This window comes from Hipposideros armiger, unplaced genomic scaffold (assembly GCF_001890085.2).
Source record: "Hipposideros armiger isolate ML-2016 unplaced genomic scaffold, ASM189008v1 scaffold_253, whole genome shotgun sequence".
Lineage (NCBI taxonomy): Eukaryota > Metazoa > Chordata > Mammalia > Chiroptera > Hipposideridae > Hipposideros > Hipposideros armiger.
The window spans coordinates 282,177-309,364 of record NW_017731603.1 but is presented as its reverse complement, the minus strand read 5'-3'; the positions used below and the strand labels follow the sequence as shown (position 1 = coordinate 309,364).

The 27,188-nt window shown below is 55.8% G+C and overlaps 1 protein-coding gene across 8 annotated transcripts; it reads right to left on the bottom strand.

Moving 5' to 3' along the window:
* Window positions 1–144: 144 nt before the first annotated feature.
* RAB3IL1 (RAB3A interacting protein like 1) lies at window positions 145–20,137 on the bottom strand. 8 transcript variants are annotated; one of them, XM_019656081.1, is made up of 12 exons: window positions 19,897–20,137; window positions 8,709–8,961; window positions 8,201–8,296; window positions 8,017–8,094; window positions 7,139–7,357; window positions 6,074–6,220; window positions 5,475–5,603; window positions 5,268–5,380; window positions 4,908–4,931; window positions 3,670–3,769; window positions 2,155–2,221; window positions 145–1,194 (listed from the first exon to the last, which is right to left on the bottom strand). In XM_019656081.1, the coding sequence occupies exons 1-12, from the start codon at window positions 20,046–20,048 to the stop codon at window positions 1,112–1,114; spliced, it is 1,461 nt and encodes a 486-aa protein (XP_019511626.1). In that variant the 5' UTR covers window positions 20,049–20,137; the 3' UTR covers window positions 145–1,111. The 8 variants fall into 8 exon arrangements, with proteins under 8 accessions (XP_019511626.1, XP_019511628.1, XP_019511627.1 ...); XM_019656083.1 differs by lacking the exon at window positions 19,897–20,137 and adding an exon at window positions 17,224–17,517; XM_019656082.1 differs by lacking the exon at window positions 4,908–4,931.
* Between the last annotated feature and the right edge of the window lie 7,051 nt (window positions 20,138–27,188).

The window sequence follows — 27,188 nt, the reverse complement described above, 5'->3', positions numbered from 1 at the left end:
ACAGCAGTCCCTTCAGGATTTGGGTTTAATCCCAAGCACGAGGGTGGGTGGGCAAGGAAAGGATTTGATTTCATTCCTTTAGATGCCCAAGCCTTGGCCCGAGCCCCGGGGCCCAGGAGTGAAGGCGCGTGGCTGCCAGGCATCTACCAACAAAGGCTTCCTTTATTAAATAGAGATCGCATTACATTCCTTTCAGAGGAGGAAATCGGACGTGGTGAAGGATGTGTCCAGGTTGTACCCCGGCCCCGAGTGGGCTGTGAGGGGTGAGGAGAGGCCCAGGTCCTGCCACCCCACCCCAGTCCTGTGTGCAGTCTTGGCCACCTCAGCCCTCATTGTCTGAATGGCCACATTCAGCTGAAAACAGGGGTGACGTCCTGAGGCCTTGTCTGTGTTGTACTTTGGGAGAAAAGTGCCCTCCCTTGTACTTCGAGCTGTGGTGGGGTCAGGGCCTCCTGGAGCACAGGCAGGGAGGGGGAAAGTCAGGTGGGAGGGTGGGAGGAGGGGCCTTGATCCATCTTAAGAAGCCCTGGGGGGCCGTTCTCAAGCAGATACCAGTTGGCATGGAAGTCCCTGCCAGCCCCTCCATGGCAGGCCCAGTGGGGCATCCAACAGGATGGCCACCTGAGAATGGGGCGAGGGATGACCACAAGGGGGTGCTGGTGGCCCAGAGCTTGGGAACTAGGGTGGGGGATGTACCCTGGAGATCAGGCCACCCAACATGGTCCCTTTCTGAGGACGTGGCAGCAACAAGGCACCTGTAAGCAGCAGCTGCCAGGACTGGGGGTGGAGGGTGCTGGCTGCCCAGGTGTCCCCACGCAAGGGCTGAGCCCCTGAGTATAGGTCCAGGCTCCTTGGTCTTTGGTACTTTCTTGGAGAGTCTCCTGGTGGCTGTAGTATCACTGGGGAAGAGAGGAGTCACCTCATGATGTCCTGTCTGTTCTGGGATGGACATTTGGTACCAGCTCAGTGCTGCCTCCATGGCTTGGCCATTTGTCTGTCTGTTCAGCTTCTGGCTCAGGGGTGGCTCCAAGACCCTGTCTTCTTCTGTCTATCCGTCTTGGGGCAGGTGATGGTTCCAGCTCTGAGCCCCACTCCAAGCCTGGGCCAGGCCCTAGGCCTCCTGCGGGAAGAAGCCCAGCTTGGCCAGCGACATCTCCTTCCGCAGCCTTGTGACCTCCCAGAACATCGGCTCTGCTGCAGGCAGACAGAGGGTGTACAGGTCGGTGACAGCTCAGGGTCACCTCAGGCAGATGGCCTGGCCCCCGACCCTGGCTTTGAGCAGGGCCGCTGGCAGGCACTCTAGGGCTCCCCAGCCCCCCAAGAACATGACCTCGGTGAGTGGCGGGACCTTTCTGAGGCTCCACTCTGAGGCCTTGCAAACTGTTGAGTGCTGAACACACTTGAAGGATCTGTACTGCACTGGTGGAAGAGGTGACGGTCACTCCCACAGCCAGACACAGATACGCATGCGCACGCTGCCGCACACTCAACAGGCTACCAATGTTTCCCAACCCCACCTCACTGGGACGGCACAGCAGGGAGCGGGGCCACAGTGTCAGTTCATGACCTGGGAGGAGGTGGCCCCTCAGGGCTCACCCCTGGCCTGGCTTTGGCCTTCCTGGGGGACTTGACCCCCGAGCTGGGGAGGAGAGGCTCAGACTCCAAACTGGTTTGGGAGAAGACTCATCAGGGAACAAAGTCTGAAGCAGGAAGTTAGGCTTCGCAGAATGGGAGGAGGGGCACCATGGGTGGGTGGACACCTGCCGGGCAAGGGCACAGTGGGAGGCCTATGTTCAGGGGACCATGAGGAGGCCGCACCCGGAGGGGGGAGGATTCACAGGAGAGGCCGCATCATGCGCGGCCTCAAATGCCATGCCAGTCACAGGGAGCTGTCCCCTCAGGCCCCAGGGACAGGGAGTACAGGGGTGGCATCGAGCTAGCTTTCCTGGTAAGGCGGAGCCCAGGGGGCTCCTTCCGCAGCTCATTGCAGCACCAAGAGGCTTGCCAGCCCTTTTCTAACCCAAAACCTCCCCCCTCGCGGAGTCCTGGCCTCGGAAGAGGACAGCAAAACCCTGGGACTGATGATCCTGGGGCAGCTCCCCGCGCGTCCCCTCCCGGGCGCCATCCCGCCTCTGGCCACCAGGGGGCGCTCACCATCCTGCCGCACCAAGCCCTGCTGGATGTAGCGGATGTAGGTAAAGAAGTTGCACACGGCTGTGATCTGTGGGCAGACAGGGAGAGGGTGTGACCGGGCCGTGGTATTGCCCAGTAGCCAATGGGCCGTCACGTGAGCCTTATGAGCAGGGAGTGGCAGGGAGCAGTGGGGTTCTCCCCCTAGGGCTGTGCTTTCGGGAGAGAACGCTTCTCCCTATGGACTCCACTCTCCTTGGTCTCTTCAAGGTGGGGACCACATCCTAGGGGACCACACCCTAAAACTTCACACCCTTTTCATCGCCCAGCCAGGTCTGCACAGCACAGCAGACATGCAGGCCTATAAGAAACAAAGTTCTAGATGTCATTTTGCTACGGGAATGTCTGGCGTAGATCCTTCTCTTGAACCCTAGTTGGAATTGGAGAGGGCAGAGGAGACTGGTGACTACCAAACAGGGCTCTGGGCACAGATGCATGGCGTGGGGCCTGCAGCAAAACCAGACTGGATTCATAATGGGGAGACCCCGGGCACATCCCTTTCCTTCCTGAGGCTCAGGCTCCCTTTAGGTAAATAGGAGCCCAACTCCACGCTGGGGGCATTCGCCAGGACCACATACTCGGATACCCCGTGGAAGCAGTCAGGAACATACAAGCTGCCCTCACTGTCTCATCCGATGCCTGACATTGGGGACATCTGTCCACGTTAGTCCCCAGGAGGAGCCTCTAGTAGGTCAAGGGGAGACCTTTGCACCAAGCTTCGGAGTTTCCTAACATGTTCTGTTTAGTTCCTTACAATTCTCTACAGTCTATGGGTGGACAAAAGAATACAGACGACCCCACCGTTACCCTGCAGCTCGGTGAGGTCCCCTGATCCAGCCTAGGTCACACAGCCCAAGAGGGCAGAGGCTGGGAGTCCTGGAGACCCCTTGGCACCCATGGCTGACTGTCAGGCTTGTGTGACAGACATGCCTCAGAACCCTTTGCAAAGCCTGTGGTGGGAGCCCAAGCTGGCTGGGGTCAGGAGCCTGGAGCTATAACCTGAACTCTAGTGTCACTCCCGTGATTAAGGTACATTAGACAACAGAGGTGATGGATGTCACTCCCACTTCTCAAAGCAAGAAAATGGATACCTCAGACCTTCAGCCACAAAGGAACTGAATTCTGCCAACAGCCCTGTGAGCTTGGAAGAGGACCCTGATATCCAGAAAGGATACAGCTGGCTAACATGTCGACTGCAGCCCAGGAGACCTTGAGCAGAGGACCCAGCTAAGCTGCGCCCAGACTCCTGACCCAAGGAGATGAGAGTAAATAGGTGTTGTTTTAAGCCACTAAGTTTATGGTAATTTGTTATGCAGCAATAGCCAGTTAATACATCTGACTTGGCTGTGTGGCCAGTCGGTCTCTGTACACCTCTGAGCTTGATCTGTAGATCGAGGTTGTGCTCCCAAGCCTGGGGCTCAGAGTTACAGCCCAGAGGGGGCCCTAAGGAGTCAAGTGACACTCCAAATGATGACTCACCCTGGCCCGGGAGGACGGCGAGATGTAGTAGTGGCTCTCGGAGTCCCCAAGCCGGATTCGGTGGCGACAGGCGCGGGCAAGCCCACTTAGGGCACATGTGCTGGAGGAAAGCAAAGGGGGTCATGGGGGCCAGATGGGGCTCGCCCACCCAGCTCATGCAGGGCGGATGCAGCAGCCAGGAGGAGGTACAGAGGGAGGGGCAGCAAACAGACATGGGAGTGGGACCTGGCATCCTCTCCCGGGGCCAAGCTTCCCACAAGCCCAGGGCCAGGCCAAGGGGCGGGAGAGGCAGCCCCAGAAGTCCCTGGGATGGACCTTTAAACCAAGCTGGACCCCACCCCACCTTCTCTTTGCCCCTGTTGGGCAGGAGAGCTTGGTCAACTTCATGTCAGGTGTACCAAAGCCCTGCTCCTTGCAGCCCTCAAAAAAAGCATCTCCTCCTGGAGCCCTCAGACCCAGTTACCTCTTCCCCCAGCTAATCAGAAGTCCACTCTCTCCTCCACTTGGTCACCAAGTCCCCAGGCTAGGCCATGCCCGCAGGGCCTTTGGGCCGGCTCCCCTCAGCTCCTTCCAACCAGGCTTGTGCCCCATCCTCCCTTTCTTCCCCACGTTACAGCCAGGGCTCTTCCAGAAATCCACATCTACCCTGTCATCTTTCCCTGCCACTTTCTATGCCCAGAAATAGTTATGGAGAATTCCGAGTAAAGGAAGTTTAAGTAGGCTTCTTGGCTGCGGAACTTATCAGAGCTTTCACGGCCTCCAGGTTCACTGTGACTCTCTGATTGGGCCAGGGAACCCTCTTTTCAGGAACATCTTTTGATGATTTGTGAAATGCTGACCTAGCGGGTTAAAGCCTCATTTGAGGATCTTTATGCTCAGGTCCCTGACACAGCCTCCACCGGCTGACTCAGTGGTGTTTCCATGAATACCCCGGCTTCTCATACCTGCACTCATTCTGTTCCCTCTGCCTGAAAAGCCCTTCCCTACTGCGAAAGCTGCTATTCATCCTTCAAACCTGGCTCAAATGTCCCCATCCATGATGAAGCTCCCTCCCTTGCAGGCCAGACCCTGGGCTGCTGAGGGGAAGTGCTCCCCAATCTCTGCCCCTTGCTCCACCCTGGCTATTTTGTTGTGCTCTAGACCTGTTCAACGTTGGCTGAGAAGCAGGAAGGACAAGATACAAGGGCCGTTCAATTATTTACTAGCAGAAGGCAGAGCTGGCAACTGACATCACTTACGTGTCAATCGGGGCCCGGAACCCACTGTGGGAGAGAGGAGGTGAGGGAGAGGGGTGTGCGTCAGGTCAGCCGGGAAGAGGGAGACCCCAGCTCCTGGACTCTCTGGAGAGCCTGGGGGTCCATGACTAGGGGCAGGATGGGTCAATGGGCAGAGCCAAAGATGCCTCCTTGCCCTGTGTGAGGGCAGCCACTGTCCCTCTCCCATCAGGTGCCCCGTACTCCTCCCTGGTCTGGCCTGTCTGCCACAGCCCCTGCCCACCCCCAGGAGCCACACCAGGACCCCGCAGACAGACCTGAAGCTCAGTCCTCCCTGGCCACCCCCTCGTTGGGCCGGGAAGGGATGAAAGGGGCTAAGCTTACTTGGTATTGCCATACTCGACGGCAGCCACCTTCACCGTGGGCAGTGTTTGTGAAGCCACAGGCTCAATGGTGAGTGTGTTGTCCTCCACGGCAGCCCGTACCAGTGCCGAGAGCTGTGGCAGACCAGGGTGGCAGGTGGGGTGGTGAGGGGCAGGCCTCCGGCTGCGGGCTTGGCCCTCCCGCTAGCCGCCTGCCGCCCCAGCTCACCTCCTGCATGGTGAAGTCCAGGCAGGGGCCCACATCCTCCCGGTACACCCTTTCCAGGAAGGGGCTGGTCTTGTCCAGGGTAGGCGATTCTCTCCAGGCCTGGAACTCTGCAAACAGGGTTGCGTCCACCTGTCGGGGAGGGCGAGTGGGGTGGGGCGGTCAGGGCGCTGGGAGCCAGCACAGCAGAGACAGGCAGGTGAGGGCCAGGGAGGATGCAGGGCAGGCCACAGCATGCCAGCCGGCCTGGCCCCCGTGGCCGTGCAGGAGAACTGGAGTCCCGAGAAGAGCCCCCTTCTTTCCTTTGCATCAAAGGATCAAGAACTCAAAGTTTCACTTCAGGTGTGTTTTCAGTTTCCTGGCACTATAAGATTACAGACTTGGCTCCAGGCCCTCGTTCTGAAGGCCTCCTCGAGGAGGAAAAATTGAAGAGCGACCCCGCAGGTACACACGCAGGTAACCCCAGGCACACATAGGCACATGCACACAGGAGGGAACACACACAGGCTCTGAGAGGCAACTCCCTGGCTGCTCTGGGGGGCATGCAGAGTGAGTGAGGCCGGGAGGGGGGCAGAGGGGCGGCCCCTCCCTGGAGCCATTACCTGTCGGGAAAAGGAGAGAGAGGTAGCGAAGGTGGGGGCTGTGGGCTGCTCCCCAGGTGGGAGCTGCCAGGCTGGCTCGTAGGTGAGGTGAACTGCCTTGCTGGGGACCACACACAGGAGCAGGGAGAGGAGGGGGGGCAGCCCGGGCTGGGCAGGTGGGGCCGGCGGGGCAGACAGACAGACAGGTAGACAGACAGGAGGAAGCAGATGTTAGTGTCCAGTTGGAAGCTCAGAACTCAGAAGGGGGACAAGAGGCCTCCCCAGAAGCTCTGGAGACACAGGATAGGATGGAGCCGGGGGCCACCTTGGTGTCAGAGGCCCCCAGGAAGTAGAGTCCCACTAGAGCCTCTGTGAATGCTCACTGGGTGCAGCCCTGAGCAGAGCTCCTAAGAGTCATGTCTTATCAATTCCTCTAGGGCCCCAGCGGTCCCCATTTACCATGTGAGGAAACTGAGGCTCTGACAGGTGACCTTACTTGCTCAAGGACCCAATACCAAAAATATCATAGCCCATTGTCCAGCCTGGATCAGGTACCCCATGTACCCAGCCAAGGAGGGGGAGACAGGCACCCCCACACACACAAAGGCCATGCTTGTCTTGGCACCACAGCCAGAGGGTGCTAAGGACCCTCAAGTCCAGGGGTGTCACAAGGTAGTCCTGGGCCTCAGGGCTGTGGCCACATAGGGCCCAGGCAGCCGCTCTGCAGAGGCCCAGCAGCGGCCTCTTCAGACCGAGGGGTTGTGTGTCCCCGTGGACCCCTGAGGGCAGAGCCTTCAGGCTCCAGGCTAGCCTCAGGCGCAGAAAATATCACCGACTGCTTGGCAGGGTGAGAAGGGGTCATCACGCCTCCCAGACTGTACACCTGGAGGCTGAGGGCCCAGTGCCTTATGCCAGGAGAAGCCTGCCCAGCCCTCATGGTCAGAGGACACAGCAGCCCAGAAAGGGCAGAACAGGCTCCAGGTCACAGCGAGGGGTGTCAGGCCTGGTCCCCACTGGACCCCACTGCTTGGCTGACAGCGGGACTGTCTCCCTTCTCTGTGCCCACTGCCCCCCACTACCCCTCACCTCTTTTCCCTCCTTGTCCGGGGTGAGAATGTGGCCTGCAGCAGGGCACACGACAGGGCAGAGGGAGCTGCTGGTGCTCTTATGACGCAAGTGGCCCTTGCGGGGCCCGGCCTTGGTGGGGCTCAGCAGCTGTGGGTGGAGCTCCCGGTTGGGAGAGGCTGGTGTGGACGTAATGACCAGTGTCTTCAAGGCTGTCACTTCTGCCTGCAGCATGTCAATCTGGCCAGAATGAGATGGCTGCCAACCTTAGCCTAGGGTTGATGCCACCCTGGCTGCCACTGTCTGCTACCCCAACTCAGGACAGCCTGCTTCAGCAGCAACGGGCACCTAACCCCACCAGTTACCCTTGGAACAGCCTTCCAGGTGGGGACTGAGGCACCTATCTTACAGATAGGGAAACTGAGGCTCGGAGAGGTCACATGGCCTGCCTGAGGTCACACAGTAAGCCAGGACTCCATCAGATGCCCATGTCTGGGAGCTGGTTGGGCCTCCCACTGAGGGGCCCCCGGGAGCCAGGAAGAGCCCAGCCCTCATTTTTATGTTATATATGGGCAAATGGGCTCCAAGACAGGAAGGTACTTGCTTAGGCTCATACAGCCAGACTGAGGTTTCTGCTTTATAAAGGGGAGGAGGGAAAAGAAATGGAAATGACCACGGGATCCTCCTAGCCCCTGAAAGGTCCCAGAAAGATTCCTGTGGTGCAGTGGAACTTCAGCAGCAGCAGGTCACCTGTGCCCCACCCTTCTGGGCCTCTGTGTGCCCATCCCTGGTGGCCCCAACAGGCCACACAAGGGTCTGATTTGGCAGGAAGGCCAGAACTTGCCGGGCTGGGAGACGGGCAGGAGCTCGGGGCGGGCCTGGGCAGGTGGGGACCTCACCTTGCCTCTTGCTTCCTTCAGCTGCTTCTCTGACGCCGCCTGCTTCATGTTGGCTTCTCGAACCATCTTGTGGGCTTCCTGGGAAGAAGGCAGGCTCTGTGTGAGTGGTGGGGAGCCCATGGATGCCCAGCAGACCCAGTCCCCTGCACCCGCCCCCCACCCCCGGCCGGCCAGCCTCCCATACCTCGAACAGGCTGGCTGTCAGCTCCTCCAGCTCCCGTTCCAGCTGCTCCCGAACCTTGGAGAGTCGCTCACACTCCTCATCCTTCAGTTTTAGCTCCTGAGGGGCATGAGGCGAGGCAGGTGGCTGTCAGCCCCCCAGGGGCCCCTAGGACTGACACTGGGGGAACACTCCCTGCGGCTCCATGCCCCAGGTCATCTTACGGGGGCCTCTGGGCCCTAGCTTGCCTCCCCTGTTGCCCTAGTTAATGATGCATTTTCCATTTAGCTCCTGGCATGAGGTTGAAACCCAACAGTCACTCCATTAGAGCCTGGAACAGGTTTTCAGAGAAGTGAAGACTTCTAAAAGTCATTTAGGAGTCACCAGAAGAACTGGTCTGTCCTTTATTTGGACTGCCTTCATGCCCAGCACAGGCCTCACACAGTCGGCCTGGATGGGTCCATGAGCTCTCTGGGCACTCGGTGAGAGCCCACCGCCATCCCAGGCGGCCCCAGCCCTCCGCGGAGCCCACCTTCTGCGCTTTGTACAGTTCCTCCTTCAGGAACTCAGAGCCCTTCTCACGGATCTCCATGGACGAGCTACGAAGGCGCGCCACGTCCAGCTGGGTGGCTGCAGGGCCCTCCTCTCCTTGGGCCTCCTTCCCTGCAGAAGTGTCCGCCAGGCCTCCCGAGGACTCCCTGTGGCTTTTGCAGGAGCCCACGCTCTTCCAGGGGACCGGGACCGCTTCAAGGGGTGGCGGGTGGCTCTTGTCAGGGTGGGGCTGGCTGTGAGACAAACAGCAGACATAGGGTAGGGTCCTGAGACCTGAAGAGCTGAGCCCAGGGACCAACCCTGGGCAAAGCACCTGCCACTCTGGGCCTCAGTCTCCCCATCTATAAAATAGGGACGCTACCAGTGAGGCCATCACTAGGGTTGTCACAGGGCACAATGACCAAACATGAGGTCTCCTGGGGGCAAAGACAGGGCACATTTGTCTTTGTCTACCACTCCCTCCAGCCCAGGTCCTAGGGATGTGCATGGCACACAGTAGGTGGTCAGCACACAGCTGGTGCTCAGTTGTGTTTGTCCAACAGGTGACTGTCAATGCATCAGTGTTGAGAACTAGAGTTTCCACTTCCATAAAGTGGGGACAATCCCAATGGCCCTACCTCAAGGGTCATACAGATATGCATAAAACCCATACACAGGAGGCACTTAAGTGGGAACTGCCTTTGTCTTTATTGTTATGCAAATCTTATGCAAATTTAGGACAGATTGGAGAGGAAGGACCTAGCCAGCCATGGCAGGCAGGGCCCAGGCAGGAAAATTCTGCAAACAGCCCAGCAAGGCAGACTCACTTCCTGCCCCCTGGACCTTGTGGGGAGCAGTCCCAGCTCTCTGCTGGCTTGTCTTGTGACCTCAGGCAAACACCTCCCCCTCTGGGCTGCAGGACCCTGTTTTCCCTGAAGTTGAAGACCCTGGAGGTGCTTAGGGTGGGGGACCACCAGCCTCTGCCCTCACCCCCACCGATCCCCCCTTCCCAGCAGACCCTGGGGAGGGAAAGGACGAGGAAGGGAAGGAGGGAAGGAGGGAAGGAGGGAGAGAGGGGAGAGGGAGAGAGGGAGGGAGGCGGGGCCCAGCTGCAGTGGTTTGTGCCAAGACAGCACCTCTGGACTTGCTCACTCAGCAAAAGCTGGCGGCTCCTGAGCCAGCAGCTTCTGAGCCCAGCGGCTGGGCTGAGGGTGGGGGGCTGGGCCAGGCCACTGATAACAGTGGGGAAGTGGAGGGGACGGGGCTCAGATGGGCCCACACAGGAGGGAGGAGAGACAGGCCAAGGGGTCATGGATTCAGGATTGCTGAGGGGGATGTGTGAAAGGCAAGGCTACAGATGGGTCCTGCTTCCTTGTCCTCTGGATCCTGGGACAGTCACCAAGCAGACCCTGAGCCTCAGTTTCCCCCTAGGGTAACATAAAGGGGCTGGGCACCCAGGGATCCCAGCACTGAGCCCATTCCCAACCCTTCACACGGCCTGTCCAGCTGTCCTGTGCTTTAGAACTGGCCCAGAGTGTGGCCTCGAGGTTCCTCAGGCTGGGTCCTGCCTGGTAGGGACACAGGGAACACACATCTATCACTCCATCAACAGTGCTCATGCCAGACAGGGATCTTTCCTGGTAGCCTTGTTTAGGAAGGGTCTTGTGGGAAGGGAGTCCCTGAGGCTTGCGGGGCTGTGGCAGTGCTGTGGTGGCCCTGGGCTGGAGTCTGCATTCAGGGGACTGACATTATGCTAGATGCTACACAGGGTGCTCTTCCCATGTTATCTCATTTAAAACTCTCAACAGTAGTCATGCTATTGTCCCCATTCTACAGATGAGGGACGGAGTCTCACAGAGGTGACAGAACTTGGCCAGGGCCACACAGCTGGTTGGTGGCAGTGCTGGCACAGGTGGCCAGGTCTTCAGTCTAGGCCCAAAGCCACTAGTGGGAGGGGGTGTGAGTGGAGGAATCGGTGCTTCTGTCTCAGGATCCAGGCCTGATGGGCCCACGGGGACTCAGGAGGCGCCTCCTTGGCTGTATCAGGGAAATCTGACCCTATTCCTGCCCGAACTGGCTTCCCAGCCTCTGCTCAGGCCCAGAAACCACCTCCAAGGAGCGAGGGCCAGAGGAGGGGTGGCTGAGAGCAGAGGCCAGAGTCAGGCAAGCCCAGGGCCACGCCAGGTTCTGACCTGGGGTACATGCCAGCCCCTGGGAATGTCACTGAAACCCTCGGCACCTGATTCCCACCTGTGGATGGGGGTAAAACCTGCAGGAGGTGCACTAAAAATCAAATGAGAAGTCCCTGGCTACGGCACCAGGTAAAAGGTGTCTAGTGCTCGGCCATGCTGGCAGACACCTCTACTATGCCTGCCCAGGCTCTGAAACTGCCCATCCTGGACAGCTGCCATGCAGGCAGTCTGGAGGCCAGGGGCTCAGTCCCATTTCCTCAAGTGAGAAAGGACGGCAGAGTCACTCAGGGGGAGGCGGCAGAGTCACTCAGGGGGAGGCAGCAGACCCCACCTTGGTGGTGGCCACTTCAATAGAATGAACAAGAACCGTAGGCCAAGGGTGGGGGTGACCCACAGGGACAGCACAGGGCACAGACAGGATCCCAGGTCTCAGACACCCAGCCACAGCGCCTTTCCCACTGCAAGGACCACCCTGTCACGGCCCATGGCCCCTGCCGTGAAGAAGAAAGTCTCCAGCCTCTCCATCGGGGATGAGCTTTGTCCACTAGAGTGGTCTGGGCCTCTGGCCACAGTGACAGACTTTAACTCTCCTGCTGGTCCCATGGGAACGGGCTGGGAATGTGGCTGGACAGTCCTCCATCATTTTCCCAGCAGTTTCTCACTTCAGGCCACTGCCGGGGGTGGAGGGTGGAAGGGGCTCTATTCTGCAGCCAAAGGAAAAAGTGGCCCTGGGAGGCCTGAGACAGATCTCTGGGATACCCTCTCCCTAACCCCAGTGGAAAAGCCCAACGCGCAAACCCCAATGGCAGAAAGCATGGGAACAGCAAGACCACCCTGCGGTCACCAACTGTCCAATGCCTGGGCCGGAGGTGCAGGAGCAGCGGGGAAAGAAGGACCCATCCTGTACGGGGAGGAAAGCTCCGGTCTGCAGACCCTCTCCCTCCCACTTCCGGAATGTGAGGCCAGCTCGGTGACTCAGAAATTTCAGAGGAAGGAGGGACCCCAGGCCAACCCAGATTCCCCTATCCTCTACCCTCTTCAGCCTTCCAGACCAGAGGCCCAAAAACCTGGATGGGAACCCTACAGTGGGGTGGACTCACACCCCTGACGGGCATAGGCTACCACTTAAGTTCTTTGGCACTATGTCTCTCATGCTCAAGTCCAGGTCCATGCCCTCTGCTCAGACCTTCTCAGCGCCAGTTCCCTGCAGAAACAGAGTCTAGTGTACAGGATACGATGCTGCAGAGGTCACTGGGAAGGGAGATAGTAGGAGTCAAGGTCACAGGTAGGTGGGGGCCATTTCCTAGAGCCCACAGCAGTTCATACAGGAAAGGCACTGGGTCACTTCCCCTAGAAACACACAGGCGGGGGTGGGGATGGGGAGTGGGGGGAAGAACGCAGCAACTGCAACCCTCACCCCCCACCCAGGCCGGCCCTAGGTGGGGCAGCAGGTTTTTGCCCCCACCCACAAAAAATGGCAAAATGAGACTGCGGACCCCTGGATTCTATGGTACCCAGTCACCCAGCAATTCCCACTGGGCCAGAAGGGGCCGTCCAGAGGCCACTCCTGAAGCTAGAAGGGCCCAACTAGAGTCCAGTGTGCCCTTCCCAGCCCCGGCCCTACCAGCCTTCCCCTCAACCTCTCCCTCCCCAGCCACCGGTGCCCAAGTCACCTCTTTCAGTTGAAGACCCCTGTGCTAATGGGCACAATGGGTTCATTAAACAAGCAGGGGTGTTGCCAGCAAGGGAAGCTCTGAAACTGGAGAAGGAAGAGGGCTGGGAGGGCACACTGGGACAGCGCGCCCTCTTCCTGGGGCCACCAGGTCCACAGTTCAGGGTGGCTGCAGCTGGTCTGGTCAGCAGGAACCCAACCCAGGGCTCAGCTCCAGGGCAGGGCCATGGCACAGGGGCCTGGTTCAGACTCACGCTCAGTGACTCAGTGGCAGTCCATTAAGCCCTGAGGGCACTGAGGGTGACAGCCAAGTAACTCTTGTCCAGGGGCCAAGGTTTCATGTGCTGGCTCCCTGACCGGCCTCTTAGCCCAGCCAGGCTCAGTCTACAGAGAGGGGCCAAGTCTTCAGCAACGAACCCACCCGCACGTTGGAATCCCAGGCCCCCACGCACATCCACAGCAGCCCACCACTCTACATACCCACAGATATCGTGGCGCGTAAAATTCATTAGGCCACTGCTGGGAGATGCTCTCCCCGGCCTGGTTTGAACAATGAGGCACCCTAGGTGCAAGGACCTGGTTGGAACACACAACAAGAGGGTGGCAGGATGGGAACTGAACCCCGAGTCCAGGCACTACTGAGTCATGGGACCTGTCACCCAGAAAAGCCTGGACAGGAGGAAAGGGGATGGATGGTGGTTTCGGAGAAGTGAGGCAGGATGCAGACTTGTTTGAGGAAGTTTAAGACAGTGCGCAAGTGGTGGTGATGGTTGCGGGGGTGGGGGTGGGGGTGGGGGTTCCACCCAAGGCTGCTGTATAAGACAGGCAGGCTTTGGGCTAGGAATGGAAACGCAGAGGGGACCCACAGACACAAAAGACTCTGAGAGGGGGTTCATGGGAGAACCAGGGGCTGGATGGGGGGACAGAAAAAAAATAAGTTGCAGAAATTAATTGATATAATTGAAAACCAAGGAAAAGGTGAATGGGGAGAATCGTGGCACCCAAGACAGGAATGAGGAACTGGGAGGGGGTCTTTCAGGGAAGGGAAAGGGGGTGGCTGAGGTGTCTGGGAAGTGGCAGCTGAGGGGAGGCACTAGGACAGAGGGAGCAGCCGCAGCCTGAGCCTGGAGGAGGGGACGAATGACAGAGGAACTGAGGCCAGAGAGCCAGCCTGGAGATCCGAGGAGCCAGCCCAGGGGTTGGAGTGGAAGGTTCCGGAAAAATGGGATGACAGTGTCATACATGGGGACAGAAGAGGAGGACCCCCGGGGGTGGAAAGGGTGGTCCTGGACCACCCCAGGAAGGGGGAAGCAGATGTGTGCACGGGAGGCAGGGATAGCATCAGTGCCTTGCAGGAGAACATGGAGCAGAAGAGGGGAGAAGGTCAGGGGCAGCCTTGGGCTGGCAAGGAGGGAGGTCAGAACACCTGACGCTGGTGGGCCAGGCCACGCTACAGCCCCAGGTCTGACAAGGAAATCCAGCCCTGGGTCTCCAATCAGAGCCAGCACAAGGCCTGAGAGGGCGTGGGCTCCTTCCTCTGCTGGCGCAGGGCAGGGCACACAGTACAGCCTCACAGTCACCTGTTTAGTCCTAGAAGAATCCGATACCCAAGACCTCCAATGTCCAACACATATACAGTGAGTGCCTGTGCCAGGCACTCCACCAGCCCTCATCCACCCAATCTGCATGACCACACAGATGCTGGCAGCAACATCACCGAGCCCACCCCCCCCCCTTTTTTTTTTTACCACATTCTAATTCATTTTTCTCCCCTTCCCCCGCCCTATTGGGCACAAATCCTATGCAGACATGGGAAGAGTCTAGGACAAGCAGGACCCTAATGAGGGTCTGAGTCCAGCCCTTAGATGTGTTGTTGATTAAGGAATAGCAGGAAAGCTATCACCACCTGTTGAGAGGGGAAGGGAGGCAGTAATTCATGGAGGGCTTCCAGGAGGAGGCAGCAGTGAGGGTTGTACAACCCTCTTCCCCCTGGTCCTGACCCTGGAGCCGCCAGGCCATACTTCAGAACTGTCTCAGAGTTATAGTCCCCTGTGACTTAGGCCTTATAGGCAGAAGCTCACAGATCCAAGCCCCTTAGGGTAGCCATGGCCCAGAGCAGTTAAGTGACTTGCTCAAGATCACACAGCCCTTCTGCAGCCCTGGAGCTCCCCAGCATCCTGTCTGCTGCAAAGACACAGTCCCCCATCCCTGGGAGGTTGGGGTGATCTCATCTCATTCCTGGGCAGTCCATCAGAGCCTGGCCCTCCTTAAAGATAGATATAATTAGCCCCATCCTCCAGATGGGGAAATTGAGACTGAGGGCTACACCAACATCATGTGGCCATTTAGTGGTCGAAAACTAACCCAGAACCCAATCTCTGACTTCTGCTGACCAACCCTGTGCTAGCTGCAGAAGCACCCAAGAGGCCGTCCTCACCCCAACCTCTCTGAGCAGGCTTGGCACCCAAGATGATGGACATGGAACACCGTGGGGGATGGAGAAGGGAGTAGCTCGGTTTTGGGGGAGCTGTCTCTGGGTCCAGAGTTCATGATGACCCATGCTCAGGGAAGCCCAAGAAGAGAGTTCACCTGAGCTCCTGCAGTGTCCTGCCACTGCCCCCTTGCCCCAGGGGAGCAGCCCTGGGTTCAGGGCCAAGGGGGCAAACTGGCACCAGGCCCTCGCCGTTGACAGCAGTCACCCAAGAGAGATGTTTCAGTTCATCTTACAGATGAGGACTCTAAACCCCAGAGACATCACTGGCTTACCAGGGTCACTGACTCCTAATCCCAGATTCCTCCTAGTCTGGGATGCAAGACCCCAAGTACACACCTGCCCAAGGGTTATCCTGAGCTACTGGGGGCCACAAGCACAAGCAGCTCAGTCAAGTTACGAGGGCCAGTGTGACCCCAAACAGGGTCTCTCCCAGCAGCTGCTGGGGTCTGGGCAAGTCCCTAGGACACCAGGCCCCCAATAGGTGCTGGCAGCTTGGCCCTGCTCTGTAAATCCGTGCCTCCAATATCCAATATCCAAGGAGTCCATAAAAAGGCAGTGGTCAAGGTAACCCCAAAGTTCTGCCTCTCACTCCCCTGGTGCCCAGCTCCTCAACTCTGCCCCCTCAGGCTTTCCACCTGCATTTATGAAACACCTACTTTGTGCTCTGCACTGGGCTAGGCCCCAGGGAATGCAAATGTTCATACAAGTAGCGAGCTGACTGAGGAGAATGGGGTCAGCTTGACATCCTGGTTCACCCACAAGGGTCCTGGGATTAATGGCAGAGAGACTGGGCTGGGGCCTTCTCCAGAACTTTGAGTAATCTCTTTGATACTGTCCTTAAAGAGAGCGCCCATCTCCCGGTGGTTCCCAGCCTTGTCTGTCTGGCCTTGGCCTCGATGCCTCCAGGGAAAGACGTCGTCTGGGGCCGGATCCTCCCCCACCCCACAACCTGCCCATTTCACCTAGAGGCCCAGGGAAAGGAGGCCGTATTCTCAAGATCCCACAGCAACTCAGCGGCTGTGTTTTGCCTTGGGCACACCTGACACAAGAGGTCAAAAGTTTCTTCCAGACTAGGCTGCTCCTCCAACAGCTAACCCTAGGCAGGACTGCCTTCACCTCTCCAGGCACCACCGACCCAACTCAACCACTTGCTCCTTAAACTCAGTCTCCTTCCCCCAGGGCGCAATTCCAAGGAGTACATCCACTACTTCAACTCTCTCCCTTTAAGAGTCTCCTGCTTCTTTCTACACCTCACCCCTCCCAGGAGCTCATTTGCTCAGCACCCCCTTTTTCCTCCCCCAGCGTCTCAGCTCAGGCTTTGCTGGGTGCCATGGAGTCCAGTGAATGCAGCCGGCCAGCCTCCCTAGGAGGGCTCCCCTTACTCCCCAGCTGTGGCTGGGAGCCCTGTCCTCGGACCACCCATCTGGCCCAGTTCTTGACAGGAATACAACACCTCCCCACTCCGGCTGCACCCCCTCCAGGACCTAGTCTTTCCAAGCCATGGGAAAGAGGAAGTGTTTGTCCAACTCCATGAGAAGACCACAGCCTTTCTGCACATACGGGGCAAGGGTCGGCCAGACGGGGATCGCCTCGGACAGCCAACGACCAGATATGGGTACTGGAGCCACTAACCCAGGAGCTGGCTCCAGGCTGCAGGGAAATCTCACCCCATAACTCTGGGTCCTGCCGGCTCCAGAGCCCCCCAGGGAGAGGCTCTTCAACTTGCTAGCGACCTTGGCAGAGACCCAGCCCCCCTTCCCCATCTGCACTGCTTTCCAAGGATTCGTCCAGCCCGGGGGACCCTCCTCTTGGTGGAATCCTAGACTTACTCCGGCTTGCACCCCACCCTTCCATCTCACTTGCTCTCCAGATGAGCTAGGAGGAGTTGGCGCTGTCAAGCCGGGACGGTCTGCCGCCCACCTTTCACACTCCCAATCTTCAGAGACGCCCAACCCCTCCCTGCCGAGTGTCCTTCCATCTCTGTGAGGCTGCACGCCTGTCCTTGTGCTACAACTGGCTCCACCTCGGCCACGGGCAGAGCTGGGGAGCACAACACCTCCAAGTGGGGAGCGCAGGCCCGGCAGGGATCCTCCACCCTCCCAGCCAGAGGCAGCCGCGGCCCGACCCCACGCGGAGCCGCGAGCGCGCTAGGACCTACCCACTCCACATCCCGGCGCCTCGGGGAGCCCAGGCGTCCGTCCCCGCCGCCGCGATCTCCCTGCGCCGCGTCCCCGCCGCCGCCGACTCCGCCCCGGGCCGGCTGGCGTGCCCCGCCGGCTGTCAGCCTTGCCCGCCGCCTGTCTGTCCGTGCGGCCCCGGCTCGCGCCCGGGCCCCCAGCCCAGCCCCGACCCTGCCCTCAGGGGGTCACGTGGCCGAGAGGGTGGCCCGAGGACACGTGCATGGCCCCGCCCCTCCGCCGGCCGGCGCAGAGCTCGCGCGCGCCAGCCCAATCCCACGGCCGTGGGCCTCGGGACTGTGCCACGGGTGGAGTGCGGGGAGGAGCCCTATCCGCATCACCCCGCTGCCAGCGCTGCATTCAGACGCTCCCGGCTGCTCCCTCTCCAGTCACCCGCCCCAGCACCGTACAGCACCCAGCCTGGGCCACCCCCGCTCAAGAGCCTGCAAAGGCTCCTGCGCTTTCAGCTCCCTGATTCTTAACTCAGAGCCAGCAGACACCCTCCCACCCCCTCACCTGGCCCTCTGGCCATCCCTCCTTCCCTGGGCTCCTTGCTCCGTGCCTGTCCCTGTGCAACATCCTGCCTGATGAAAAAGGGAGCAGACCCCAAAACAAGTGTTCTCCATCTTTACTCAGTGCTTATCCCAGGCAGGACCCACGTTTGGCCCAAGTCTCCAACCCCGCTCCTCCTTGCCTTTGCCCAAGGTCCTCTGTCTGGAGGAATACAACCCGTCTCCATACATACACACCTGTCTGGTCCTTCATCCTCTGCAAAACTTTCCCTGAATCCCAGCCCGTTGGCCTTTGTGTCCCTCAGTCTCTGTGTCCCTGTCACCTATGTCACCTATTCTGAGCCCCCCCCCCCATCTGCCTTAACTTCAGCCTGGGGTTGAATCCATAATCCCCTTTCTCTCCCCCGGGGGACCGTGGCTCCCACCCTCTGTGTCTAGAGGAGGACTGTGAGGGTTAGGAGGGAGTACTTTTCTTCCAGATGCTACCGGAACTCTGGCCACTACTCTTACAGGCTCACAGATTTCCATCTGGGGACATTCATTCATTCATTCATTCATTTATTTATTTATTATTTATTTATTTCAACAGCCCCTTCTGAGTATGAACTATGGGCCATACAGGGCTGGGACCCAAAGGGAAACTGCCACACACAGGCTCTGTCCTCTTGGGGCTCCAGTGTGGTGGGGGAGATAGGGGGAGGGGTACATACTCTCAAGGACCTCCACTTCCAGGTCCACCACTTGTCCAAGGCACACCTACCTTGCTAAGTGAATGGTATCTTTGTTAAAACTTGAAAATGGTACACCTTTCCTAGGTGGGCACACCAAGGTACAGGACTTGGTGATTGGAGGGCAGGCTGGATTTCATGCCTTATTCACTCATTCCTTTGGCTAGCACCTTGTACAGTCAACAACCTGGGTATCCCTTCCAACTTTTCAGAATCACTCTGCCCAGGCTTCCCATACCCTTCACTCTGCAGGGCAATTGATTCAATAACTCGTGGCTTCCAAAGGACAGGGACCTGCTCCTTCTTGGCACTTGTTTCTCTACCCACCCCTGCCCAGGGTTTAGCCGAAAGTAGATGTCATCATGTTTGCTGACTTGAATCCTTCACCAAATAAGACTGCTGCCTTCCTGGCCCTTGCTCTGCTCACTATTTAGGGGAAGGGGGAGAAGATGACACAAAAGGAGCTCAGGACGGGGCCCTTGCCCTCCAAATCTTCATGAGCCCAGACAGAAGATACCGGTAAGACCTAGTCCAAGTCTGACAATGCAGACTGGTGGGAGATAAGGGGTGGAGGGTGTGTCAGCCCAGGGCTATGGCTCCAGAGGAAGATTCCTCAGCATGGAAGGGCTGGTGGGCTGTGGAGGTCCTTGAGGAGGCAAGTGTGGCCCTTGAGCGAGGCAGGACAAGTGTGAGGTCACCACTCTGGGATCACTGACACGCCAATTACTAGCCAAAAATATCCCATCTATGCATCCAGTTACCTCGGCCTCCCAGGGCTCACTAGCTTCTCCTACCAGCAAGTTCTGCTCGTCAGCTAAAAAGGATGGGCTCAGAGAAGTTAAGGAACCTGCCTGATGTCACACAGCCAGGGGTGGTGGGACTGAGACCCCTTATACCAGTTTTCTGAAAAGAGAGCCCAGAAGCCAGAGGACTCACTGAAAGCTGCAGCTGCATGCAATCAGGCAACAAGAGGCGCCTACTGGGTGCCTGGCCCACTGGTGGGGAGGGAGAAATAAAAGGTGTGTCCTCTGTCCCCAAGCCACTGCCTTCCCCAAATCTACCCTCCCCCTGCAACTCCCCTGACCACCCCCATCACAGACCCTTGGCTGGAGGCAAATGAGGAGCAGAACTCCCAGCCTGGATGCCCCAGGCCCTGATTGTGTCCTCAGTTCACTGTGTGATCCAGGGTGAGTGTCTTGCCCTTTCTGAGCTTCAGACTCTTCTGTCTGTACAGACAAGTTGGACAAGACAATCGTGGCCATCCCCTGGCACTGACCTTGTAGGAGTCTCTTGAAATTCCTCATAGTTCTAGGCCAGTCCCCAGTCCTGAACCTGGCTTCTCACCCCTCCCCCAACTTCCCTGTAGACTGGCAAAATGCCCCCCTCCCCTCCATGTCCCAGGTCACTAGCTCACCTGTCTGTGTCCCAGGGCTCCTCTCCCAAGTTCCCCTCAAGTGCAGGGCCCAGACCTGATGGGGCATAGAGAACAGTCCCTGAGCTCATCGCCAGGTACACGGGGCATTTCCCTCGGGCAGGGCACCCAGTGTACTCCTCAGGAGGGTCCATGCCTGGAAGGCCAGACCGAGGGTCCTTCTGGAGACTTGTCAGGCAGGCAGGTGGCAGGAGTCTTCTTCCTACCCGCAGGCTCACTCTAACCTTTGCTATCTCTGAGAAGCAGCTGCCTGCAAGGGAGGAGCCTCCCAGACAAGCTTCTATCTCCTTAAACCCTGTAATTATTAACTCCCGTGGCTCAGCGGGCAGCGGAAAACTCTGGGGCCGTCCTTCCTGGGCTCTGGGCCAGGGGAGGTGAGACCGCAAAGGGAAATGGCAGCCTTCCTCTACATGCCCAAGGCCCCAGACTTCAACGAGGCCCACAGAGGCAGCGGCCTGTCCCCTCCTTGCCCAGGATGGCAAGTTGGAAATAATCTGTCCAGCCCCGGCTCTCTCATGAGCAGGCCATATGGCCTGGGGCAAGGTTCCCCACCTCCCCTACCCTGGTCCCTGGCCTCAATATCCCCTTCAAACCTTTAACCACCAACAAAAAGGAACCACTCAGGAAAGCCGTTAAGAACATAGGCCTGGAGTCAGACAGGCTGGATTCAACCCCACTTCCAGACTTGTGAACCTCTGGGCATGTTAGCCTCTCTCTACCTCGGCTTCCCCAGCTGTAAAATGGACCCTCACCCTCTAAGGCACACCAGGCCAGCTGCTAATATACCCTACAAACCCCACCTTCTTACATTAACACCTCTTTCTTCAGCCTCCACCCCATCCCACCCCCGTTGATAAATTTCTCTTTTGCTCATACCCCCTCCTCCAGGAAGCCATCTGTGAATTGCTTTCTTCCTCTGTAGGCATTGGGCTCCAGCCCTCAGACACGTGGTCTGCCTTGTGTCGTGGCAAGTGTCCTATGGTACTGTGGGACACCCCCACAGAGTGACCCATGGGCATAGGCTGGCTCACACTCATCATCAAATCCTCAGTACCCCCTTGCCTGGCACATGGTTGGCCTCAATCCACCCAGGAGGGTTTGAATGTTCCAACCTGTCTCATCTGGCCAGAATGCTAATCCTAGTTCTGCTATTCCCTGGCTGTGTGACCTTGGGCAAGTCACTTAACCTCTCTGGGACTCAGTTCCCTCATCTATAAAATGGGAACAATTCTCCCCTGGGATGTTGTGAACATCTAAAAAGGTAACAGTCGTGAAGTGTCTGCCACAGTGGAGACAGAAACGAGCATTTCCTGTCCCCTTCTCCCTGCCTTGCCTCTTTTTTCCTGTCAGCCACTGAGCTCCCGCTGGGGAGAAGTTGCCAGTTCCTGACTAGCAATCACACCCCGCCCGCCCACCCGCCTGCGGATAACAATATCTCCCACTCAGGCTTTGGGCTTCGAAGCTCTCTCTCAGCCTAATGCAAACCAGATGCTGGCCTCCCTTTCCTGGCAGTGAATTTTCCATGGCCTGCTCCCACCCCCTTCCTGTTTTTGCTCCTCACTGATCCCCCTGCTAAATTCTTCCGTGCCCCCACCTTCCTCTGCAGGGTAACCTCTGGGCCCACCTGGAAACAATTAATGGAAAACAGGATGTGTGAAAGGGGGAGTCTCCCCATCACCCTAACATGGCAAAAGGGGAAGGGGCTCAGCCTGGTTGGTGACAAAGTATATGACAGATAGTCCTTCCCTGCAAAGCCCCAGCTATCCCTTCAGGGGGGAAACTGAGCTGGGGTTGCTCTGGGAACTGTATAGAAAATTTTGCTACTTTCTGGACACTTGGGCACAGCTGGACTGCACGGAGAGCTGTAAGGGTCTTGTCCTCGTCTGTGACTTCTTAGAAAAATCAGAGCCAGAAGAGGCCCAACCCCCTCCTGTGGCAGGTGAAGAAACTGAGGCTTGGAGACGTGCCCCAGGTCACTGGTGAGTTGGAGGCTAGCGGCAGCCAGGTCCAGGACTGCGAGCTAGTAAAAGCTGCTGCCCGAAATCACCTCTGGGGATGCTATCTCAGCGTCAGTCCCTCCTGCCCTTCCCCTGCTGCTGAGCCCTGTCACGAGGGGAGGTTCACAAGGCCTCCAGCCGCCTCTGTCTAGGCACCTTCCAGCCAGCAGGCAGGCGATGAGGCGGCGCTGCACACCTGGCCCAGCAGACTTGGACTTTCCTCCCCCGGGGGCTGGGCGCTCGGGAGGGAGACCTTGGGCGAGCCCAGGGCCGCACGTGTTGGGGGCTCTTTTTTTATCCTCTGGGCCCTGTGACCCTGGCAGGGCAGCCAGGGCTGGCCCTCCTAGTGAAGACTCCGCCATTTCCATGAAAACAACAGCCCAAGGGCTTTCCAAAGCCCCAGCTCTGGCCGCCCCTCCCTCCGCCAGCTGTGCAGAGTGTTTGGACAACTGGATGGAATGTTTTGCAGGGAGAGTCCTCACTGGATCTCCGAGCTCAGATTTCAAGAGGGCGGGAGGCGAGGATGCTGGCTCCAGGGAGCGGGGAAGAGGCTCAAGAAGTCAAACGTGGGCCTGGAGGCCCCCTCCCAGGACTGACGAGATGCTGCCCAGCCAGTCCCAGGGGGGTGAGGAGCTGGAGTCAGGCCCAGGCTCCTGGAGGAAGGACAGGGCAGAGGGTGGAGGCAGCTGAATGGTGTCATATATTCAGTGGGGCCAACATGGTGAAGTCAGGCCCTGGGGACAGTTTGGGCTCCAGGAGGGGGCTGGACCCAGGATAGCACTTCGGGAATGTTAAACTTCCATGACAGGGATCCTTCCATCTGCCATCACCTCCATTTTACAGACAGGGCAGTTGGGGTCCAGAGAGGGCAGGACTTCGCCGCAGGTAGATGTACAGCTGGGCTGGAACCCGGAGTTCCTGATGCTAAGCTTGCTCTTCTCACAGTCCGTGCCGTCCCCACCCTCACCCCCAGCCCAGAGACACACAACACATCCCAGCCAGCGAAGAGCATCACCCTTGCTCCTCCCCACATGATGACACAGGCAAGATATCCTACTGAAGGTTCACAAAGAAAATACAGACACTGAGCTCCCTGACAGCATGCGGATAAGGGGTGGAGACCCGAAGAGCCAGGATTCATGTCCCATCTCCTACTCTGGGGCCAGAGCTCCCCCAGATTCCCCACCACAGCTGCCCAGGCCTCCCAGAGCCTCTGAGTAAGACTGAGAAGTTCAAGTCCTAGACCCAATTGTATGGAGGATAGTTTGAGCCTCAGTCTACCCACCTTAAAATAGGGAGGATTATCTTTGTTCTACTTGACTCACCATATTGTGAGCGCTGATGGTGTACCCCTTTGGAGACTTAAACATTTCCCAGTGACAAAACCACCGGCACCCACATGAAGAAAGGAAAGAGGAGATTCTTTTGGGTCCAATGGGTGTGGGAGCCCCACCAAGGTGCCTCAGGGCCTGGGCTGGATTCTTTGAGATGGAACCTGTTTGCCCGCTCCCAGGTCCCAAGCAGGAAAGCACAGCCACCGAATGGAATTCAAGAACCAGTCAAACTTTCAGGGGCAGGGGCGGCCAGTTAGCTCAGTTGGTTAGAGTGAGCATAGCGGTCATAACACCAAGGTTGCCGGTTCGATTCCCGCATGGGTCACTGAAGCTGCGCCCTCTACAGTTAGATTAAAACAACTACTTGACTTGGAGCTGATGGGTCCTGGAAAAACACACTGTTTCCCCAATAAAATTCAAAAACAAACGAACAAACTTTAGGGGCAGATGTGACTAGTGGGAGAGGGTAAGACACTCCCCCCGCCACGCATACACACCTGGTGACTCCCTTCCAAAATGGCAGGATGTGGAGTGGGGCTGGGTCTCTGCTAGGAGATTTACATTTGATATCAGACCTAGTTCACCCTTGCAGCCACTTAGTGTGGTCCTTCATTGCTTTCTGTTTCCATTTTAAAGACGAGGGAACTGAGACCTGGAAAGGTTAAATGATTTGGCAGCAGCGAACAAGTCATGGAATTTAGATTTTAATTCAGGTTTGCCTGACTCAAAAGCTCATGTTCTTATCCCTCCACCATTTACCCTCTCAGGAGGAAGAGTAAGGTGAGGCTATTTTGAGAAAGGCAGGCTTGAGGAAATAGCAAGATTGAAATACATTAGAAATGGAGATGGGCATCTATCAGGAACAAAGGCTTGGAGGTGGGACAGAGCAGGGCACTTACAGAAAAAAAAACGTGAACCCTTCACTTTGGCTAGAGCTCAAGCTGATTTGGAAGACAGTAAAGAAAAGACTAAATGGGCAGGCTTCAGATGACTCATGAAAAGCCTTGGAGGCCAAGTTAAAAGAGTTTGGACTTTATTCTAAAGACTCCAAGGAGACTGCTAAACATTTTTGAGCAAGAGAGTGATGTGATCAGAGCCCTGCTTTAGGAAGATGAACTTGACAGCAGTGTGCATAGAAAATAGAAGTGAACACTTATCAAATATCTGGAGAGAGAAAGACTTTCTAAACTTAGAAGCATTTGAAGGGACCTCAAAAGAAAAATCAATAGATCTGTTTACATTAAAATTTAAAAACTTCTTTGTATTTCTCCCTCCACCAAAAAAATAACCAACGTTAAAAGGCAAATCGCCCGGGGAAAATATTCCCAGCAAATGGCAAAGCGTTAACATCTTTAATGTATAAAGGATTCACAAAAACCAATAGGAAAAACAGTAGGAGCCCAGTAAACGTGTTCATTCATTCATTCAACAAATATTCAACAAATATTTAATGAACACCTGTGATATTAGTGGGCAAGACAACATCTCTGCACTTGTGAAGTATACAGTTTGGGGGAGGGGTGTGTAGGAGGCATTCGGACATCTAATTGCAACCCTGTGTGAAGGGTTCAAGGATGGGAAATCCATCGTCCAATTCCTAACCTCGGCTTGGGGTCTGGGAAACGTTCCCCAGGAAAGAGTCTGGGAGTGGGAAGGGGGACTATTGGGAGAGATGAGTCTGGGAAGATCACGCGGGGCCTTGCATATTAGGTAAGGAGTTCCAACTTTACACTTGAGGACAAAAGGGAGTCATTGACGTGTTTAAGCAGGCGTGTAATGTGATCAAATTGACACATCAAAAAAATGACATGTAAATGGCTCCTATGGATGTGTGTGGCTTGGATTGGAAAATTTCTGTTTCTAGTGATGTGGTAGACTTGGAGCAGTGGGGAGCTTTCATGCTACAGAAAACAAATATCCCGGAAAGAGGCCATGATTCCTCGAGGCCCTGTTGTCTACCAAGATCTCCACAAACCACTTCCTAACTCACAAAGGAAAGTGGGAATGAAGCTGGAAGTTGGCCAGGAGGAGGGAGAGCTGAATCTTGGGCAACTACACTGAGCCAGGGGCCTCAAGGAGAGCTGAAGTTCCGTGTTGGTGGCGCCCCCTGGCTTCTGGCAGAAGCAGATGCAAATATCCTTTAGCGGAAAGTGTCCAACTTCAGGTATGAAGGATTCCCATTGGTTAATATAGAGCAGTGAGCTCACAATCAGACATCACCAGCACAGAAGGAGACTGGCCACTGTGAGTAAGAATCAGCAGAAACAATACACAACAGAGGTACATGGTATAGGACTCCAGATATTCAGGTCCTTTATACGATATAGAAAGGTTATGTATTAAATTAAGATGAATAAACAAGAGATTACCAAAAAGGACCAAGCAGATTTTTAAATGACCAAACAAAATACACACACACACACAGAATTATATATATATATAAATATATCTATCTATCTATCTATCTATCTATCTATATAAATATATATATATAAAACTATATAGTTATATAGTTTTATATATATAGTTATATATAGTTATAAATAGTTATATAAGTATATATTTGTTTATCTCCAAAAGAACATGTTAAGTAGACTAGACATGGCTAAAGAGAGAATTAGAGTCCTGGAAAATATGTCAAAGGAATTCATCAGAAAGCAGCACAGACAGCCACACACAGAGATGGAAAATATGAAAAAGAAGATAAAAGAGAGATATAGAGCATAGACTTGTAAGGTCTATAAAATCAAAGAATAGAAAACAAAGCATGGAAGGGAGGCAATATTTGTTTAGTACATACAGAGTTTCAATTTGGGAAGATGAAAAATGTTCTGGAGATGGATGATGGGTATGGCTGCACAACAATGTAAATGTACGTCATGCCACTAAACTGTACACTTAAATGGTTAAAATTATTTTTAAAAACCATGCACCTGACACACCTCAGCATAAGGATAAGGAAAGGTTGAGCCTGAAAAAGTTATACCAAGAAAATGCAGAACAAAAGAAATGTAGTATACCTATACTAATAACTGAACTTTAAGATAAGTGTCATTATTAAGGGTAGAGACGGCCACTATGTAGTAATAATAAAATGACAATGTTAAGTAAAATAAAAGTTAAATTCACCAAAAAGATAAATTAATGTGTCTCATAAAATAGCCTAAAACTATTAAAGCAAAAATCATTAGAGCTATAGGAGGAAATTAGACAAATGTATAATTACGCTGTGAGGGATCAACAAATCTCTCTCAATTATGACTAGATCAAGGAAACCAATTATCAGGAACTGGCAGAAACAGTGTTGGCAGTAAAGGCTAAAATATTGAGCTCTAGATCAAAGCTGGCTGAGAAGCAATTAGATCTCTACATTTCCTCCCCTACCTCATGTCACTGAGCAACGTCTTCTGTCCAAGTTTAGCATAAGATTGGAAATGTATTCTCTGGAGATGGTAAAACAGAAAGTCTTTGAGCCAGTAGCTGACTAAAGGGATTAAGTGGTTGCATACAAGTTGAAAACTGAGACCCCCCTCACCCCCCAACCTGTTCCCTCACTTGGCAGCCACAGTTGTGGCAGTCAGACCTTAACCCTCCCAGAAGTGGGTTGGAAGAGCCTTCCCTGGGGACTCTGGCCAGCCCCAGAAGAAAGAACTAAAGACCTGAAGACTGGTGTTACCCAAGGAATGTCCCGTAAGAACACCATAGTGTGAAGCTCCAAGTCAACATGCTTAGAGTTTCCCATCAATTTTTAAGCTCCCATTTTTAATAATGAGCCGACAATCAAAACCTATTAGACAACTGAGAAGAACCTCTAACATGAAAGAAATCAAACTTAGTAAGCAGAACTAAAGCAACTTGCAAGAAACAGAGACTCTGTAGAGAGAAGAAAAAAACTCCGTCATTAACATCCTCAAAGAGAGAAAGTATTACATTCATGAAATAA

Coding starts and splice junctions, on each gene's coding strand:
- RAB3IL1 (XM_019656081.1), bottom strand. CDS start 20,048: ATGGACCCTCCTGAGGAGTACACTGGGTGCCCTGCCCGAGGGAAATGC. Junction 8,095..8,200: donor TGACAGCCAGCCTGTTCGAG/GTATGGGAGGCT, acceptor CCTTCTTCCCAG/GAAGCCCACAAGATGGTTCG. Junction 3,770..4,907: donor TTCCGGGCCCCGATTGACAC/GTAAGTGATGTC, acceptor GCTTTCCTCCAG/CACATGTGCCCTAAGTGGGC.